Here is an 18,345-nt window from a genome sequence, read left to right on the forward strand (position 1 = left end):
CCATTTCTGGTGGGTGGGGGCACACAATGGGGTCTCTTAAAGACCATTTCCCCTGCCTCTACTCAGTGGCCTAGTTGTTGTTGCCCTGGACCACACGGAAGGCCCTGATGCTGAAAGGCCCCGGTGCTGGGCAGGGGGTGGGGAGAAGAGAGGGGAGTGGGGGGCTGTGCATGGGGGACTTTGGAAGCTGGAACGAGCTGGCTCTGCTGACCCAGTCCCATAGCTCGTGTCTGGGGGGGATTCCTGGGCTGAGCCCCAGAAACAACTTTCCTGGCAGTCCTCACTGGAGAAGCAACCCTGCCATCCTGCCAGCAGGAACTGAGGCTGGGAGGGGAGCAAGGTTCCTCGGGGTGCCTGCTGCCGGACTCAGCTGGTGTCAGTGCCTCGTGTGGCCACACCCTGTGTGGACAGCATGTCACTTCAGTGGCCGCTCTGGAGTTTCCGTGGGGCAGACTGTCTAAGGCTACAGTGTCGGGGGGACCTACTTCTTCACTTGGATGGGCCGATTGCTGAGGGGACTGCTGAGAATTGTGAGGGGGAGTACAGTCACCCTGGAGGGCAAGCGCCCCTGGGTTCCTGCCACCTCTGCTGTTCTTAAGGCTCCTTGCGGAGCCTCTTGCTCCCCCAGACTCAGACTGGCAACCCCAGATTGCTCGGGGCTCAGGCCCCAGATCTCCTCTTCGAGTACATCCCGAGTACATTCAGAGCGAGGCCAGCCTTCTGCCTTTAAATACCACCAACATGCTGATGACCCCACATTTGGATCTCCCATGGACCTCTCTCCTCGACCAGACCCTTGTATACCTGTTTCCCTCCCCTCCAACAGGGAGTATCTCAGTAAAGACCAGAGGAGAAGGAGTGGGGGTGTGCTCTCCTGCCCCCTCCTCTTCTCTGTCTGCAGAGGCCCTGGCCGAGGAGGGCTTCCCCTCTGGACCTGAGGGGTGCCTTACCCTTGGCTCTTGGCATGATGCTCTGGCCAGCTCTCCTCTTCTTTGGGAGAGAGGCCTACGGCCACACCCAGTGGTCACTGTGGATTGCCTTTGGGACCATCTGTCACAAAACTGTAGGGCAGCTGCCTTGGGATGGGCCCTCGGCTGGACACTGGCCTCTACCCACCTGCCCCGGGAACTGCCTCCGATGAAGCACCTCTGATGCATACATCCTCCTCCAGAGAAAGTGTTGGCTTTGCAACCAGCTCAGGAGGAGCAGAAAGAGCAGGAGTGGGTATGGTCAACAGGACGAAAGGAGCCCCAAGGTGCTCTGGGAGGAGCCAGGAAGGCTTGGGCCAGGAGCTTCATGCCTACTCTCCAGGAAGTGGCCAAAGGGAAACGGTGTGGGTGAGCATGTGGGCAGGGGCTATGAGAGCAGATGCCTTTGGGGCACCGCTGGGCGGGTGTACTCACAGAGGTGTGCACCGGTGTCCGGTGCCCAAAAGTGAGGGGCAGATGCAGGTGTGAAAGTGAAGGATTTGTCAGTGTGCTCACGGGGGAGTCTGGGTAGGCGGTCATTCACTTGACTGGCTTTTATTGAGTTTCTTTTAGGTGTCAGGTGCCGTGCCAGGCACCTAAAGAGCCAAGAATGGGATGCTGTGTAAGCCCAGTGCACGTCCTCCCTTTCTGGGGAGAGGCAGTGGAAGCCAGGAAGGAGGCAGGAGATTCTGGGTTGGGGATGGGAGAAGCCCTCCTCCTCTCCAGTACTCAGGTCTCGGGAGCACGGCACAAGGATACCTGTCTTCCACGCTGGTGGCAGCGGCGTGCCAGTGTGAAGCAATCTGCACTTGGGGGTGGGGGGCGGACAGTGGTATCCGGCAGGTCCACATTGCCTGAAGCAACGTTTGTCCCCGCTGGGCCTCCTGACGGGCTGTGGATGGAGGAGGAGCCTGTGTGCAGACAAGTTTCTACCACTCAAAGGCCTTCTGGCCTCAGGGTGGGGTCAGGAGAGGGTCCTGGCTCCCCTGCCAGTTCCCTCTCCCGTTCCCAAGTTCTGCCAGGGCACTTCCGGGAGCTCGATCTTTCTTTGTGTGTGTGATGCTTTCTGGAGAAGGGAGGTGGTCCTCCCTGTTCCTGGGGCTCTTCCACACCCATGACTGGGCCAGTTGCCAGAGGGTCCAGCCCCTCGTATTCGGCTACCCTCCCGTTGCGCTGAGACAGCCAACATCTGTCTTCTTGGTTTTGCTGAATTTCTCCTTGTCAACCCCCACCGGTCCCTCAGCGGAGCCCCAACACCCCCGTCCCCGCCCCTGCAGAGCCCGGTGTTTCCCGCGCACTCGGGCTCGTTGCCTTCAGCCGTGGGAGGACCCGGGCCCCCGAGACTGCTCCTGGGCTCGGCGGACGATCGGGGTGTGCGGGCCGCCGCCTCAACCGCGCGAGCCCTTCCCCGCGGGCGGACCGCCAGGCTGGGCTCCAGCTAAGCCGCACGGGCCTCCGCCGCCAGTCCGCGGGGCCCGGCAAGGCCTCCCGCGGGCGGCCCCCGCTTTGGGACGCGCGGTCCCGGGGTTTGCAGCAACAGTCCGCGGCGGAGGGACGCGCGCTGCGTGCCGCGTGCTGTGCGGCCAGAACCCCCCAGGGTCGCACCGGAACCCGGTGGATGGGCACGGGACCCGGGGGAAGTGGGATGCACGGACCGGCTGCTTCCGGCGTCTCGGCGCGGCCACCGCCCCGCCCCTTCCGGCGTCGGCGCTCCGGGTCGGGCGGGCGCGGAGCAGGAAGGAGCTGCGCGGTGCAGGTTAAGGCCGCGGGGAGGCGCGGTCTGCAGCCCGGGGCTGGGGCGTGAGGGTCTCGGGCCTGAGCCAGGGAGGGTCCCTGCGACGGGACGCCCCTAAGCCAGTGCCCCGCAGCTATGGAGCAGGACGACCCGGCCGAAGCGCTGACGGAGCTGCGCGAGCGGCGGCCGAGCCCGTTGGAGCTGCTGCAAGTGGCGGCGGGCTCGGGCCTGGCCGTCTACGGCGTGTGGGCGCTGCTGCTGCAGCCCGGCTTCCGCCGCGTGCCGCTGCGCCTGCAGGTGCGGAGCCGGGGTGCGGCGGGCCCGCACCGGCCGGGTGGGCAGGGCTGGGGCGGGGCGCTGAGCGCAGGTGTGAGGCGCAGAGTGCTGCTGCGCCGGACTTGGCGGGGCTGTGGGGTGGGACTCACTTCAAGTGGGAGCCGACTGCCCTCGCTCAGAGAGGAGGCCCCGGAGGCGGGCCCCACCCTCATAGCCCCGTCTTCCGCGTCCAGGTGCCCTATGTCGGCGCGAGTGCCAGGCAGGTGGAGCACGTGTTGTCGTTGCTGCGAGGCCGTCCTGGGAAGACTGTGGACCTGGGCTCTGGGGACGGCAGGATTGTAAGGACTGTGTGTTGGAGATATCTTTGCTGTAACCTTTTCTATGAGCGCGCCTCCGCGTCTCTTGGTCCTGACTCTCTGGGCCCACAGGTGCTGGCTGCCCACAGGTGCGGCCTCCGCCCTGCTGTGGGCTACGAGCTGAACCCCTGGCTGGTGGGACTGGCGTGGCTGCGTGCCTGGAGGGCAGGCTGTGTTGGCAGTGTCCGCTTCCACCGTGAAGACCTCTGGAAGGTAACCCAGAGACCCCTGGACCCCCTAGGAACCCACGCCTGATCTCCATGCTTCCAGTTCTGGCTTGGCTGCTCTGCTGATAGCGCCGAGTGCCTCTGTCACCTGGCGGGCTGGGGCTGGGCCTTGGAAGCTGTGGTGACTCCATGCCCACCAAACTTCTTTCCCAGCTGGGGTGACTTCCTCTTCCTGCAGGTGAGCCTGAGGGACTGCCACAATGTGTCTGTGTTCCTGGCTCCTAGTGTGGTAGGTCTGGGGTTCGCTGACTCCATGGGACGCCCAGGCCATCCCTAGTGTAGGCACTGGACCTGGAGGAGCTGCTAGGGGGAGCCATGTCCCCCCTGCCCATGCCACCCTCCCCTGTCTCCCACAGCTCCCATTGCTGGAGGACAAGCTGCAGGCAGAGTTGCCTGCAGGAGCCCGTGTGGTGTCTGGGCGCTTCCCCCTCCCCACCTGGCAGCCTGTGGCTGTGGTAGGTGAGGGCCTGGACCGAGTCTGGGCCTATGACATCCACAGAGGTGGGCCAGCTGGGCAGGCTGTGCCAGGGCCTGGTTCTGCCTCTGTACTTGGAACCCCCAATTCTCAGACTGGCTGACTGCACGCAATAAAGACTCTCTGCTCCACCCTGATTCTTTTTTAAAAAATATTTATTTGCTTATGCCATGTCTTAATTCCAGCACGTGGGATCTTTTGAGAGCTCTTAGTTGTGGCATGTGGGATCTAGTTCCTTGACCAGGCATTGAACCAGGGTGCCCTGCATTGAGAGTGTGGAGACTTAGCCACTGGACCACAAGGGAAGACGCCACCCTTGCGTTTTGTTGGCTGGAGGGCTGGGTGAAGTCATCTTCCAGGGGGTGCTGTGGGGAGAGCTCCATGCTGGCTGACTATGAAGAGTTCAGCTCCAGGTTTGCCTGTTGACCAGTTAGTGGTTGCAGGTCCTTGGGTGCTGGGGCTTGTCTGAAGGTATCGCCCCCACTTTCCAGGGGTCCCCTGTACCCACCAGCTTCCTCAGCCTCAGGATCTCCTGCTTGTACCTGCTCAGAGAAACCAGGTTAGTCACCTGCCTGGTTGTAGACAAGCCCTGCTGCCAGTGCCTGGGACTGAGGTCCCCAGATCCCAAGCCCACCTTCCCAGGTGCTGGTCCACATACTCCTGTAGCTCAGAAAGCTGCTCCTCTGCCATCGTGGCGCGGACCAGCAGCTGTGCCCGCTCCCGCTCCAGCTCTGCCTAGCGTGGGGGACACAAGCCATGAGCCAGGCGCGGGGGGAGGAGGGGCCTCGGGCCAGGTTCTGCTCACTACCTGGGTGCCACGGGTGAACTTCTGTAGATTCTGGTGGATCTGGGCCCAGGACGCAGCTTCCAGGCCCCTTGAGGGGAGGCAGAGAGGTGGGTGTGAGAGCTGGCATTGGCCCAAGTGCTGATCAACAACCCTGCTCAAGTCAGGGCCCTGCGGTCCTTGAGGTTCCTCCTGCGAGCAAGTTTGGGATGGCCCTGCCTGAGTCTTGGCGCCATCTCTGCATGGGGGTGGGGGGGCAGCGGCCACTCGGAAAGATGAGCCACCAGGCCAGCTTGGACTGTGACTGCAGTGTCAGTAAGGAGGCTTCATGTTGGGAACATGAAGGCACAAAGGCCGTGAAAGTAACGGGGCAGCTGCTCTTGCCTTGTCTTGGGTCGGGCCTTCTACTGTCCACGCCCCCAGTGGTCTACAGCTGGGGCTCCTGAGTCTCAGCCGAGATGAGGCATCTCCCTGACCCTCCCATTCAAAGTTAGCCCCTCTCCTGTCAGGACCCCTCCTCACTCCAGGCCCCTGGTTTTCTGAGATAGTGTCTCCTGAACAGGCCGAGACTGGAAGTCACAGATCACTTTGTTTGCTGCAGCAACCAGAACACTGCCCCTGTAGCTAGCTTCCAGGATAAATGGGTCCCCCCAGCACCCACACTAGGTACTCACTGCGGCTCTAATGTGCCCCCCTGGGAGACTTCACCAGATGCCTTCTGTGGGAACAAGAGTAGGGGTTGCTAAACAGGGCAGGCTGCTCCAGGGCCTGGGGGTTTGGGCTTGGCTGAGCTTGGGAGGGGTCCTGGGGTGAGTTAGGGGGCAGCAGGGAGGGGTCACCTGGGCCTTGAGCTTCTGGAGCTGCTTCTCCAGCCTGGCCTGGTCCTCTGTCCAGTGGCTGAATTCGGTGACTGTGTGCATGGGCAGCAGCGCCACATCTGAGGGGGCCACACCAAAGGCAGCCCTGGGGTTCCCAGGGGCCCCGACAGGGTCCACCAGCATCTGCTGCACACTAAGCCACGCACCGGGTCTCACAGGGCCATCCAACCCAGGGTGCCGGTCTCAGGGAGGGGCTGTCTGCCCCCAGGTGCCCGTCTCAGGGAGGGGCCCACCTGGGAGCAGTCAGCAGCTCTTCATGCCTCCGGCTCAGATCTGCCAGGCACTTGCGGTAGGAGCGGGCGGCCCGGGCCAGCTGTTGCTCACGGTTGTGATGAGCTGCCCTGATGTCCTCCAGAGTGGTCTCCAGGAATGTCCGAAGGGCTGCGGCTGTGGGCTTCGGGCCTGTGCCATCTGCGTATCCCTGGAGGAGGCGGGGCCAGGACCGGGAAGAGTGGCGCTTGGTCGGATCCAACCTCTCCCTCTTAATTCCCTCTCTAGAGCTGGTCTGAGGATAGTGTACTGGGCAGGCCTGAAGTCTTCAACAAGGTCAAGAGCCTCTCGGAGGTGGTTGGTCGTGGTCAGGCCAGGCTCAGGCTCCCTGGGACCCAGAGGCCTCCCACCCGGTACAGGGCCACCCCTCGATGCTCACAGCCACAGTTCGGGCGCAGTGCTGCAGTCGAATGGCATACGCCTCATTCAGCTTCTTAAGTTGCAGCTGCAGCCGGGCGTTCTCTGCCTCAGCCTGGTGGAGCTGGCCCCGGCAGGCAGACAACACCTAGGGGTGGAGGAGGCCCTGAGTCTGTGTCCCAAAGCTGGACTTTGCGGAGCCAGATTGCAAAGCAGGTAGGGCTGGGCCTCACCACGGCTTGTGCAGCCAGTCGCTGCCCAGCTGTCCTGGCCTCCTCCCAGGCTCCCTGCAGCTGCCGGCCCAGGGCTGCCCTGTGGACAGGGTGTGAGGCTCAGCTGGGCCCAGGAAGGGTGAGCCCCTCTTCCCCTTGAGAACAGCCCCCTTGCTCACTGGGCTCTCCAGTCCCAGAGTAGGGAGGCGGTCACTCACACACGCGTCTCCAGGGCCTTCTGCCGAGCCCCGTGCTGCTCCTGCGCCCGCTTTGCCTCTGCTGGCAGCTGTGGGGCACAGGACGGCTGGCTGGATGAAAGCCCAAGCCCCGGGTCCCCTCTTCCGCCCTACCTCCACCCCAGGCTGGGAGAAACCCTGACAGACCTCCGGGCTGGGTGGCTGAACACCTGTGCCGTCCCCCAGCTCCTGCTGCTTGTTCTTGGGGGTCAGGAAGTCTGTGGACTGTGCCTGCACAGAAGAGCTGCTGTCTAGGCCTCACTGTTCCTCGCTGGACCCGTTTAGCTTCCACCCAGGCAGCCCCCCGCCCCCACCTCCCACCGTGCACTCCCGGTGACCTGGAGTCTGCGACGGTAGGAGTGTACCTGCCCCCCAGCCTTGTGTCCGAGCTCCTGTGCCAGGGCCGGGCGACGCCCTGGATCAGCCTCTTCTGGGGCTGCCCGTGCTGCCTGCAGCTCCAGCTCCAGCACGCGGCTCTCCAGCCACAGGACCTGCGGGAGACCAGGTCTTCATCCATCTGGGCATCCACAGGGACGTAGCACACACAGGACAGGTGGGGTGTGTGAGTGTGTACAGAAACTGTGCGAGTGTGCATAGTCACTTGGGGCACACCTGCACCCCCCCCCCCCCACGCCCTCGGGTTGCCACACCTGGGCACACATCAGTGCCCACCTCACTCTTCAGCTCAAAGATTTCAGCATCGTGCTGCTCCTGCAGGCGCTGGTTTTTGATCTGCAGGTCGACCAGCTCCTTGCAGACCTGGGGTTGGTCAGGGTGAGAGGTGGAGTCTGTGAGGCCCTGGGGATGCCCTCCCTCCTGCCAGCACCCAGAAGCCCCACACCCACCTGCAGCCGCTGCTCCTCACTCAGCTCTAGGTCTGAGGGAAGCTCTGTCCCAAGGTTGGTGGCCCAGGCTGGGGCACCCCCAGGGACTCCTGGCAGCCAGGCCTCGGCCCGTGGCAGAACCTAGGGAGGCACCACCACTCAACCCCAAGGTGTGTCTCAGGCCTGGGCTGTGGTCTCCACCCTCGCACACCCAGCCTGGCAGAGCTGGGGCAGACTCTCCCGCGGCCAGGATCAGGCCCAGGTCCTGAGTACCTACACCCCTTCTGGCCTGTGAGGGAGCAGGAGAAGACACCCCAGAAGCAGCAGCGTCCTGGGAGGACTCACATTCTCAGCGGCCCGAGGAGGGGGCCCTGGGGCTGCCACATGCTCCATACACAGAAAGGACTGCAGGCTGCCCCAAGCCCAGTGTCTCCTCGACTACTGGCCTGTTGCTGCAGCACTGTGACTTGTGTTGCCAAGGCCTCTGTCGTTCCCAGGAGACTCCCGGTGCCCCGCCCACGAGGGAAAGCAGGACAGTTCAGTGGTTGGTGACACCTTTCCGGCTTCCTTTTCATCATCTGGGAAACTCTGACGGTCACCCCAGCATGTCTCAGGGGTGAGGATGGAACCAGGAGTGCGCAGAAGGCCCGGCTGGGGAGGTGTGGGACAGCGCACAGGGAGCCAAGCAGCCGCCCCTCTTACTGTTATCCTCAGGCAGCGCGCTTTGCCTTATCATGTGGGTTCCACATTCATTAGGCCCCCTGGCTGAGCGCCGGGACGAGCAGGCGAACAAACGGGAGCCTCCCTACACTCCCAGCCCGATCGAAGACGTCCCAACCCGGGGCCGGGGGACTCGGGAAGACTGGCTCAGCGCGGTGCCAGGAGGGCTTCGCGGAGGAGGCACCAGAGCTCCGGGCGCGACTGGCCGGACGAGCGCGCGCGCTCCGTCCGCGCACGCGTGCTCCCTGCGCCGGGCTCGGGTCCCGCGGCGCGCAGGCTCCAGGCCGGCACCGCGGGCGGGCGCCTCAGGCCCCGGCCGTTGGCGGCGGCGGCGTGAGTGGCGCGCTCCGTCCAGTCCCCGGGATTGGCGCCCGAGGCCCGCCTTTGTCCGGCTGTCCTTCAGGGAGTCCGCGCGACCGGCTGGCGCAGCCCGCGGGGGTGAGCGGACCTCCGGGAAGGGGGCGGTCGGGTCGGGAGGGGGTCTGGGGCTGGGGCCTGCGGAGTGGCGCTGAGGGCGGGGCCCGGAGAGGGGCAGGGTCCGGAGAGGGGCGGGGTCCGAAGAGGGGCGGGCCCGGGGTCGCGCTGCGCCAGGAGGGCGCTGGGGGCGGGGCCTTGGAAGCAGGCGGGGCCGGAAGGGGGCGTGGCTGTATGGGCGGGGCCTATGGCGTGGGGGCGGAGCTTGCGGCGGGAGGCGTCTTGGCGAGGGACTGGTCCTCGCAGCTGCAGGTCATCTGGAGTCTGGAGCTTGGCCTTCCAGGCCGGCCTCGGGACAGTCCGGGAGCAGCCAGCGGGGCTCCTTTCTGGCCCCCAGCGCGCGTGTGTGGAACTGACCCCTCCTGCGAACAGTCCTGCCTAGGGTCTGGAGAGGGCAGCCCCACGCTGAGGAAGGGGCTCAGGGGGCACGGTGCGGCCGAGCTCTGCGGCCATGAAGGTCAAAGTCATCCCTGTGCTTGAGGACAACTACATGTACCTGGTCATCGAGGAGCGCACGCGGGAGGCTGTGGCCGTGGACGTGGCCGTGCCCAAACGGGTGAGGGCAGGCTTGAGGTAGCGGGAGCACCGCTGTGGGCCCAGGCACCTTGGGCCGCAGGGAGAGGCTCTGGACAACACTGCTGGGGGCAGACCCTCCCCCTGTTTTCTGGTCTCTGGTTATTTGGAGTTTAGGGTTTCTTGGTTTGGGTCTCCTCTGCGGTTAGAGCCGTCTCTGAACTTTTTCACCTGGTGCCTGCTTTGTACGCAGTGGGTGCTCACTAATCGTCTGCGAGGTCTCCCCTGCCCCTAGCACCGTCCCGTGCCTGGGGCCCCAATGCAGGCAGCCACCTGGGCCCTCTGCATGTCCCTAACTCCCATCCCTTTCAGCTGCTGGAGATCGTGGGCCGGGAGGGGGTATCACTGACCACTGTGCTGACAACCCATCACCACTGGTGAGTGCCGTAGGGGCAGGGCTGAGGCAGGCGGGTTCACTCCAACCCAGCCCCAACCCCACGTGATTCCACTCTCACCCATCCTCAGGGACCACGCTCGCGGCAACGCGGAACTGGTGAGGCTGCTGCCTGGTCTGGTGGTGTTGGGTGCGGACGAGCGCATCTGTGCACTGACGCGCAGGCTGGCACACGGCGAGGAGCTGCGGGTGAGCGCACGTCCGGGAGGGGCGGGGAGAGAGCCTGGGCCCAACCACCTCACCTGCCCCTCTGCTGCAGTTTGGGGCCATCCACGTGCGCTGCCTCCTGACGCCCGGCCACACCTTGGGCCACATGAGCTACTTCCTGTGGGAAGAGGAGTGTCCGGACCCTCCTGCTGTGTTCTCAGGTACTGGCTGCCCTGTACCCCCCTGCCCCACCTCCCCATGCCCCATTCCACTCTCTCTGACCCATCCAACTCCCCAGGGGATGCACTGTCCATGGCCGGCTGCGGCTCACGCCTGGAGGGCACAGCTCAGCAGATGTACCAGAGCTTGGTGGAGACCCTGGGCACCCTGCCCCCTGAGACAGTGAGCAGCCTGCCCCTTGCCCTCTCATGGCTGTGGGGGCCCGGCTTCCCATATAAGCAGCATGTACTGAACCTGTCTATGCCAGGGTTCAGGATGATTGCCTTCTTGCCAGCCGTGGCAAGAAGTGGACCGGTGAGGGGGTGGGAAACATCTCTGCCCATAGCAGTGCTATGCACCTAAGCACCTCTCTCTCCAGAAGGTGTTCTGTGGTCACGAGCACACACTGGGCAACCTCGAGTTTGCACAGAAAGTGGAGCCTTACAACGACCACGTGAAGGCCAAGCTGTCATGGGCCAAGGTGTGGCCGCTCCTCCACTCTCAGTGGCAAGGTTGGATGGTGGGGCGGCTGGGCCTGGGACAGCACTGAGTGTGTGTGTGTGTGGGTGGGGTGTCAGCCATGACTTCTAGCCTGCGTGACCAGGCCTGGCTTGGCTGGGGCGTTCACCCACCTTAGGCTCTGGGTCACCTGCAGTCTGTCCCTCAAGTGCCCACCTTCAGGGCCTAGGCTCAAGCCCCCAGGCTGCGGGTGACAGGGCCAACCTGCCTGGGGCTGCCAGACAAGGTGGTGATCGGGGCCTGTGCTCGTTCCAGCAGCGGGATGAGGACGATGTGCCCACGGTGCCCGCAACCCTGGGCGAGGAACTCCTTTACAACCCGTTCCTGAGGGTGGCGTGAGTACCAGCCAGCATGCTGGGCCCTCCCGTGTGGGTGAGGGGGCTGGGAAGCATGGGGCAGGGCCTGAGCCCGCGAATCTTGGGGACCTGCATCCTCCCCAGGGGCCTCACCGCCCAGCAGGCTGGCACGGGGCTGGCCACCGGGTTGTCTCCACCACCATGTCTGGTTTGCCCCGTGGGTCCCCTTGAGCCCCACAGTGCCCCCTCTGCCCGCAGAGAGGAGCCTGTGCGGGAGTTCACGGGGAAGGTGGCACCAGCCGACGTCCTGGATGTGCTCTGCAGGGAGCGAGCGAGCTTTGAGAGGGCGGCTGAGCCGCTGCAGCCACAGGCCCGGGCCCTCCTCGCGCTGCAGTGGGGGCTCCTGAGCACACCCCGGCAGAAGTGAGCTCCACGTGGGCCAGGCCACACAGCCCTCCTCCCTCGACCCACAGGAGGGCCTGGCCGTCCTCAGTCCTGCCCGGCCCCAGAGGGTGGACACCCCACACCACTCTGGACCATAGTGAGACAGGGGTGTTTGCACAGAGTGCAGTGGGGTGCACAGGGCTCCTGAACTTCAAATAAAGCTTTGAAAGGCCTTTTTCTCGATGCAGACAGACACTCTTGAAAAGAAGCTGTTTTTACTAGAGGTGAGCTTCTCTGGGACGTGGCTCTGGCAGACACCTGGTCTCGGTGGAGGGGCAGCCCACCCCAGGGGGGTCATGGGCCGGCTGCCTGTGTCCAGTGTCCGCGGCTGCCCAGTGCGGCAGGCCCCCCAGGCTCTGCTGTGACCTCACCAGCCGGGCAGGTCCAGTCTATCACAACCGCCCATAGCAGTTTTGGGGGACTCTAGAGATGGAGGGTGAGGAGCCCTCCCACACCCAGGGGGAGCCCAGGCTTCTCAGGGCTCAGGACCTTGGAGAGGGCCAGTGGCTGGTAGAGCCTCCGGCCCTGTGAGAGGAGTCCAGGTGAGAGTGATTCTGAGTCCCACTGCTGTGAGGGTCCTAGTGTCCCTGCAGCATTTTGGGGTGCCCCTTGGGGTCTCGGGCAACTACCCTGCTGGAGAGCCTCCACCTTCCCAGGAGTCCTGGTGTTGGCAGCAGTGGACCGGCTGGACCCGTGAAGCCTCTACCATCTGATACTGAGTCCAGAGCCAGCCTTCTCCACCGCGTGGTAGCTGGTGTGCAGCAGGCGGCCGGCCCGCTCCGAGCCTGCGCCCTGCAGCCAGCGCTCATACAGCTCCTGGACCCCGGGCGCGTCCTCCGGTGCCTCGGTCCTGACCAGGCCATACAGCCTCTCGACCTGCTGCAGGAGCTCCTTGCCGGGCATGTCAGGGGCCTTGAGCTGTCCGCCCCCATTGAGGCACCCTGTGGCAGAGCGGGGCAAGCGTGGTCATGGAGGGTGCCAGCCAGCACGCATGCTCCCAGGGGCCCCCTGCCCACAGCTACCTGCCGGGCAGGCCATGACCTCCACGAAGTGGTATGGGCAGCGCCCGCGCTTGAGCTTCTGCACCAGGTTCTGGATGTTGCGGAAGCCATAGGCTGCGGCGAAGTGCAACAGGACTTGGCCGTCCCTCTCCAGAATCACCTCCTGGAGGTCCTTGTTCCTGAGGGCACAGACCTAGCTGTCCACACAGCATACCAGACTCACTCCCGGTGGGGCCGGAGACGGGGGAGGGGAAGAAGCTCCTTCCCACCAGTGGGGCAGGTGGCCTCAGCCTCAGGTTCCTGGTCTGCAGAATGGGAGCCCCACCTTCCCAAGGTCAGATGAGCCCCAGCCCACCCTCCCTGGAGTGGGGGCTCACATCAGGACACACTGTGCCAGGAGCTCCGTCCCGCCCCAGTGCTGTGGGTAGGGGACACCGAGCTCTACCACGAGGTGAACCAGGGCTTGGGAGCGCTGGCCCTGTCACCTGAGCCAGAGCGCAGGGCCCGGCTCCGGCCCTCCCCACTGACCTCAGGGGTCTGTAGGTGACCTCAGTGACATGGATCCCGAAGAGCTCCTGGGCTGCATGCCGGAACACGTGCTCCAGGTAGCCCCCCGAGCCCCCGCCCCGGTGGCTGGTGGGCTCCTGGGCAGAGGCACTGCTGCACCTGGGGAAGAGGCTGGGCCTCAGGTGGTGGTGGGGCCGCTGCCCACCGAGGCCTCTGAGCAAGCTCTGTCTCTCAGGTTTGAGAGCATTTGCTTTCTAAGCGGAAGATGAGTCACAGAGCCCAAGGCTTCGAGGGTGTGTCAGGAGGAGGCTTGTGCGGCAAAGGACTGTCTCCTCCGTCGTACCACCTGTCCAGGGAGCTCAGACCTGTGTGAAGTCAGTGTCAGCTCTGATGACCATCAGCCAGTTGTCCACAGGCCGCCTTGGGAGCTCAAGCATCTTGGACACCGAGATGCACGAGGGGCCAAGGGAGGCCAGGCCAGAGAAGAGGGAGGAGGCCAGTGCCTGTGTCGGAGGGCCACGGCTCCTCCTGCCGCCCGCCCAGACCCTGGGGACCCCCTGGTGGAGAGCACCCGGTACGGGTGAGCTTACAGCCCCTCCGACACGGCTGGTGGTGACGTACAGACTGTCTAGAGGAGCTGGCTCCAGCTCTGACAGCGAGACCCCTTCTTCTTCCAGCAGCTTGAAGACTTCACCTGCAGGAGACCACAGCACAGACGTGCTTCATTTGAGTCTCAAGAGCAACAGAGACCATTAAAGATGCATGGCTCCCAGTCACAGCGCCGGCCAGCCCGGGGCCCTGCACCTGTGGTGATGACACAGTCCACGTCACGTGTCTGGTGCTCCTGGCTGAAGAAGTCGGGTCTGGAGGCTTCCAGCTTTTTGTCGTAGCAGGGCATTACTGTTGCATGGTAGACCTTGTCAGGGGTCAGACGCTGTGTGCAGGGCGTGGCAGTGAGGCAGCAGCGCAGGGCTGATAGGGGACAGTGTGGGGGGCGCCGCAGGGGGCTCACCCTGGGTCCCTGTTACCTGCTGCTGGGCGAAGAAGTCCTTGACCAGGGAGCCCATGACCTGCTGCGGGGACCGTGCCGTGCTGATGTGGGGGAGGAGGGTGCTCCCGTGGGTCTTCTCGGCATAGCAGATCCAGCCTGAGGCCAACGCAGGGCGAGAACGGGGCAGTGAGGTGACTTCTGGGCGTGGCCAGACTCATGCAAGGGGTTAGGGTCCCACGAAGGAGCCCCCTGCTCTGCTCTTGCCAACACGTGTCTCTAGCATCCCCGTGATCACCCCTCAGGAACTGAAGCGGCTCCAGGTGACCCTCAGGCGGCTCCTGCCGAAAAGCCCCCACCCCCCTCACCATGTCCAGCTACTGGCCGCGGGCACACACCTGGGCAGGCGGAAGTCAGCACGGGCAGGGCCTGCTTGGGGTCGGCCTGTCCTCGGAAGCGCTGCACGAACTCCCGCTGGCACTCGAGGAGGCTGAAGTTCCTCGAGAAGGCGGTGTCAAACACGTAGTGTGCACCTGTGAGGGAGCACCCACCTCAGCCCCGGAAGGACAGCTGCGCCCGGGGTGGGCGGGCATCACAGGATGCACCGGTGGTGGACGCCCGGCGCCCTGCCTCTGAGCTTGGGCCTGCAGGCACCAGGCCGCACCCTGCACACGCCAGCACGGCCGCCTGCACTGGGCCCCCACGCCCTCCCAGCCCTGCCCCCAACGTGCAGGGGCTGACCAGGGGCCCAACTCAGGCCTGACAACCGTGCCCTGGTGGTGATAATTTAAAAACAAAGTAAAGAAAAAAAAAATAAAGAAAAAAAAAATAAAGAAAAAAAAAAAAACAAAGTTAAAGAGTGGGTGAACTCCAGGCTCGGGGATGTGCAGCATCATAATTCAGGGTTTTTTTTTATTAAAAGGCCCTGCTTTCAATCATCAAAACAGAACTTCAAGCTAAGTCAACCTGCAACAGAGCTTCTGATACACTAAGACCAGTGATAGCTGGGTGTCACCTCAGCCCCGTGTCTACACAGGAGGTCGCCAAGGTTCAGCACCTACCTATTTTTTTAAAGAATGCTGTTAATTTCCTGGCGGTGTCCGTAGGATTCAGCTGAAACCTCACAGCCAGTGACGCTCTGGACTGGGGCGAGACTGAGATGACAACCAGCTTCTGTTGATCAGGTGCTGCCATCTGCAAAGCCCGGGACCCACGGCTTACTCTGTGTGGCTTACAGCCTGACCCCATCACGGGGTCAATTTTGCAAACACACAGAACTTGAAGTTTAGGGTTAACACTTCAACGCCAGGAGTCCCCAGGAGACACAGGACAAGTACCACCAAGAGATGAGCTGCCCCGACGATACCAGTGAGGGACACTGGGTGAGCGTGGCATCCGAAGACAGCCCACCGCTCACCTTATTGGCACCTAGAACCTTCCGCAGCTCCTCGTGGCTCTGCTGAGTGATGAGCACAGTCTCTGCTGAGGTGACGCAGCCACTGCATGCCAGGCAGTCGTCCAGCGAGATCTTGGCCTTCTCCAGCTTCTTCATCCCTCCATCCTGGAAGCACGAGAACCCGGTACCACCCAAGGGCCCCTCCACACGAAGACACAGTGCTCTCAGGATGATGGGACCATGGGAGAGCTTCACTCTCTGGCTCACAGCACTGACAAGCAATGTGGTAGTTGGCTGGCTTTATGTGCCGTAAGTTTTTAGGAATTAAATATTTAGTACAGAAATACATGTACATGTTCTAAACTTTCCTAAAGGCACCAAATTCTAACTCTGGTACAAACTTGGCTGGCATATTGTATTAAAGAGCCTTGCTGCCCGCCAGAGGTGGGACATGAATCTTAAATGTGCAAAGATGCAGCCGACTCATCACTGGTCCCTAGACTGCCTACAGGGACAGGAAAGTGCTCTGGGGACAGGAAAATGCTCAAGGCCAGGCTCTGAAAGGAGAAGGAAGAGAAAGGTAATGTCGAAGATGAAGGAAGAAAGGACAGAAGAACAGGGAGGAGGAGACGGTAGAAGCCTGTGCCCCTCAACACCTGCACAGAGAAGAGTGGGCAAGGCATGCAAGGGGCAGTTATGACATCAGACTCAGCCAGACAGTCGAGAACTGGGCATTCACACTGGCCTCCAGGCCGACGGCTGGGCAGCTCTGAGCCTCAAATGGTCCCAGCAGAGCCCTCACTTCCTCTGCACACACAGGAGTGGCCTCAGCCAGGGCCGGGAAAGCTTCAGGAGTCCAAAGTGTGACGGAGGGCTGACGAGCCAGGACCACCCCGCCCCCCCCCCAAGCCCACTCACAAGGCCCACGTCGCACTGCAGCCGCAGTCTGAGCTCAGGGCACTTTCCCTGCCGGGCCGGGCTCAAGGCCAGTGGGGACTGATGTGCTTCAGACTTCCCTCCAGGTCAACCCCTGCTGCCCTGGAGCAGGGTCCCTGGCCCCATGAAGGACCCCACCTCCCGTGCTTGCTGGGCTGGGGCGGAACCCCAGCTGGGCTGCCAGATCGCCTTCCAGGGCTGATTAAACAGTGACTTGTTCCCTGGGATCGCTGGCTCCCTCTGTCTGGCCCCACCACGAACCATCCTGTGGCGCCTCGCCGGCTGGGAGGGATCTCTAGACTGGTACGCCTGGTGGTGCCTGCAGTCCTCGGGACAGCACGGGTGTCCTCGAGAATCCAAATGGCAGACAGTCAGGGTGTCAACTTTAACGCCGTGGGACTAGAGTCTTGGCATCGCTCAATTATACAGGAGTAGGTTTCACTATGAACAAGTGATCTGGACTAGAAAATCTTACACAATTAGAACTCAAGAGAGAGAGGGATGCCAGAACTGCCACCTCTGTAAAGAGCCCTCTGCAGTGCACACCTGAGAAAGGGCTGGTGACACGTGGAAAGTGCCATGGTCACTGCACCTGTCACTGGACAGGTCAGCTGGGCTGGAACTTACCTGACTGACTTGGAAGTAACTCCCGTCATCTTCGATGTGGATCTTGGCCACGCCGCTTCCCGACCTCTTATCCACCTTCATGGGCTTGATGCAGTCCTACCCGTAAGAGACCCGAAGGGCGCCTGAGCGCACGGGGGCGGAGGGGCCACAACACCGCCTGGGACGAAAACTCTGCCCTGATTCTGGCCTTCCCGCCGCAGAAGCGGTATTGGCGCTGTGGCTGCTTACCCTACTCGCGCGTGTTCAGACACCGCCCGCATCGAGGTCGCTGACCTGATGCAGGTGCAGGCGGTGTGGCCACCCTAACCTGTCCGCGGACACCGCCAGTAAACGGCGGGTGGGGCACCGCACGGAGGGCCAATGTTTCATTGGAGGCCGAGGGTCGGCAGAAAAGCTCTGCTCCGCCCAGTTCCTGGAAGAAGGTTCCTTTCTTCCCAATTCCTCTCCATCCGAGAGGAAGTTCGCTGGCCGTCGCGTTCCCAGCGAGCAGCCTCGGAAAGCCTCGGCAGGAGGCCCGTCCCGCCCTTCGCGCCCCCCGCGGCACGCCTCGGCCGAGCCCTGGTCCCGCGCGGCTGCCGGCAACCGATAAGCGGGGCAGCTGAGGAGGCGGCCGGCCCTCACGCGCGGCTGGCCTGTCCCCCTGGGGGCGCGCTCTGCCTCCTCCCCCGGGGGCGACACCTACGCGGACCACCGCGCTGACCGCAGCGGAACGCCCCCCTTGTTCTCGCGGCGGCGTGAAGAGCCGGCCAGGGAAGCTCGGCCGGGCCTCCCGGTCCCGAGCTGGGTCACTCTGGTTGTCGTGGCCGCCCGGAAAGGGGACTCGGAAACCGCGGGCTGTGCGACGCGGCAGGCCCCCTGATCCCGAGCCCCTCTCTAGGGGTGGCGGGGGAGACCGCGGCGGAGAGGACTCCTCGAGCGAAGCAGCCGCCCAGCCCGCCCACCTGAGACGGCGCGATGAAGTCGTCTAAGTCCGTCAGCTGCAGGGCCCCGCTGAAGGGCGACGCCATGGCGCCACACTGCCGCCGGCCCCGGCGCGGATGACGTCGCCAAACGCCGCGAAACGGCGAGGCAGTTCCGCCACACTGCCGGAAAGCGCTGCGTGGTGCATGCGCGGCTGGCCCCGCGGCAGGGCTCCCGGGGGGCGCGCGCCCCCTGCTGGCGGGCCGGACCCCCGCATCCCGCGCCGTCGAGGGCAGTCGGGAAGGGGCCGTGCCTCCCTCCGGGCGCCGGGCTCGCTTCCCCCCGCCCGCGTCTCCGCCCCGGAGAGAAGCCGCGGAGGCGCTCTTCTTGGTTCTGGACCCGCCCAAGAGCCTGGAAGGGCGCCGGGCTCGCAGAGGCGGCCAGCTCCGGTTGGAGTGAGAGGGGGATGGGAACAGGGGTGCGGAGCGGCTCCCCCCAGGCGGCCGGCCAGTGCAGGGCCCCGCGGCTCTGGGAGGGTGTGTGCTCAATTACGTGGTCGTGTCCGACGCCTTTGCGACCCCATGGCTGCTCTGTCCATGGGGTTTC

General features: G+C 63.8%; 4 protein-coding genes across 16 annotated transcripts; 2 read left to right on the forward strand and 2 right to left on the reverse strand.

Annotated features, from left to right (window-relative positions):
- The first annotated feature begins 166 nt into the window (after window positions 1-166).
- Window positions 167-4,174, forward strand: ANTKMT (adenine nucleotide translocase lysine methyltransferase). 2 transcript variants are annotated; one of them, XM_020886487.2, is made up of 5 exons: window positions 168-3,000; window positions 3,213-3,317; window positions 3,408-3,548; window positions 3,741-3,791; window positions 3,919-4,174. In XM_020886487.2, exons 1-5 carry the CDS (start codon window positions 2,839-2,841, stop codon window positions 4,138-4,140), a joined length of 681 nt encoding a protein of 226 aa, XP_020742146.2. In that variant the 5' UTR covers window positions 168-2,838; the 3' UTR covers window positions 4,141-4,174. The 2 variants fall into 2 exon arrangements, with proteins under 2 accessions (XP_070316813.1, XP_020742146.2); XM_070460712.1 differs by lacking the exon at window positions 3,741-3,791 and having other exon boundaries at window positions 167-3,000.
- Window positions 4,175-8,176, reverse strand: CCDC78 (coiled-coil domain containing 78). Of its 9 annotated transcripts, none has more exons than XM_070460708.1 (15): window positions 8,045-8,176; window positions 7,620-7,739; window positions 7,447-7,533; window positions 7,113-7,265; window positions 6,922-7,005; window positions 6,757-6,824; window positions 6,560-6,638; window positions 6,349-6,474; window positions 5,933-6,120; window positions 5,661-5,832; window positions 5,496-5,539; window positions 4,846-4,912; window positions 4,696-4,768; window positions 4,546-4,579; window positions 4,175-4,456 (listed from the first exon to the last, which is right to left on the reverse strand). In XM_070460708.1, exons 1-14 carry the CDS (start codon window positions 8,174-8,176, stop codon window positions 4,560-4,562), a joined length of 1,413 nt encoding a protein of 470 aa, XP_070316809.1. In that variant the 3' UTR covers window positions 4,175-4,456; window positions 4,546-4,559. The 9 variants fall into 9 exon arrangements, with proteins under 9 accessions (XP_070316809.1, XP_070316808.1, XP_070316806.1 ...); XM_070460707.1 differs by having other exon boundaries at window positions 4,672-4,768; XM_070460705.1 differs by having other exon boundaries at window positions 4,696-4,772.
- A 1,067-nt stretch (window positions 8,177-9,243) lies between these two features.
- HAGHL (hydroxyacylglutathione hydrolase like) lies at window positions 9,244-11,575 on the forward strand. Of its 4 annotated transcripts, none has more exons than XM_020886474.2 (8): window positions 9,244-9,348; window positions 9,678-9,742; window positions 9,831-9,948; window positions 10,019-10,127; window positions 10,205-10,308; window positions 10,505-10,606; window positions 10,900-10,979; window positions 11,199-11,575. In XM_020886474.2, the coding sequence occupies exons 1-8, from the start codon at window positions 9,244-9,246 to the stop codon at window positions 11,365-11,367; spliced, it is 852 nt and encodes a 283-aa protein (XP_020742133.1). In that variant the 3' UTR covers window positions 11,368-11,575. The 4 variants fall into 4 exon arrangements, with proteins under 4 accessions (XP_020742133.1, XP_020742135.1, XP_020742134.1 ...); XM_020886476.2 differs by having other exon boundaries at window positions 10,903-10,979; XM_020886475.2 differs by having other exon boundaries at window positions 10,508-10,606.
- A 7-nt stretch (window positions 11,576-11,582) lies between these two features.
- CIAO3 (cytosolic iron-sulfur assembly component 3) lies at window positions 11,583-17,889 on the reverse strand. The gene is made up of 11 exons (XM_020886469.2): window positions 17,781-17,889; window positions 16,840-16,935; window positions 15,298-15,441; window positions 14,942-15,074; window positions 14,279-14,413; window positions 13,921-14,039; window positions 13,697-13,826; window positions 13,514-13,586; window positions 12,914-13,051; window positions 12,407-12,564; window positions 11,583-12,325 (listed from the first exon to the last, which is right to left on the reverse strand). Exons 1-11 carry the CDS (start codon window positions 17,844-17,846, stop codon window positions 12,087-12,089), a joined length of 1,431 nt encoding a protein of 476 aa, XP_020742128.2. The 5' UTR covers window positions 17,847-17,889; the 3' UTR covers window positions 11,583-12,086.
- Between the last annotated feature and the right edge of the window lie 456 nt (window positions 17,890-18,345).

Source organism: Odocoileus virginianus, chromosome 33, assembly GCF_023699985.2.
Source record: "Odocoileus virginianus isolate 20LAN1187 ecotype Illinois chromosome 33, Ovbor_1.2, whole genome shotgun sequence".
Classification (NCBI taxonomy): Eukaryota; Metazoa; Chordata; class Mammalia; order Artiodactyla; family Cervidae; genus Odocoileus; species Odocoileus virginianus.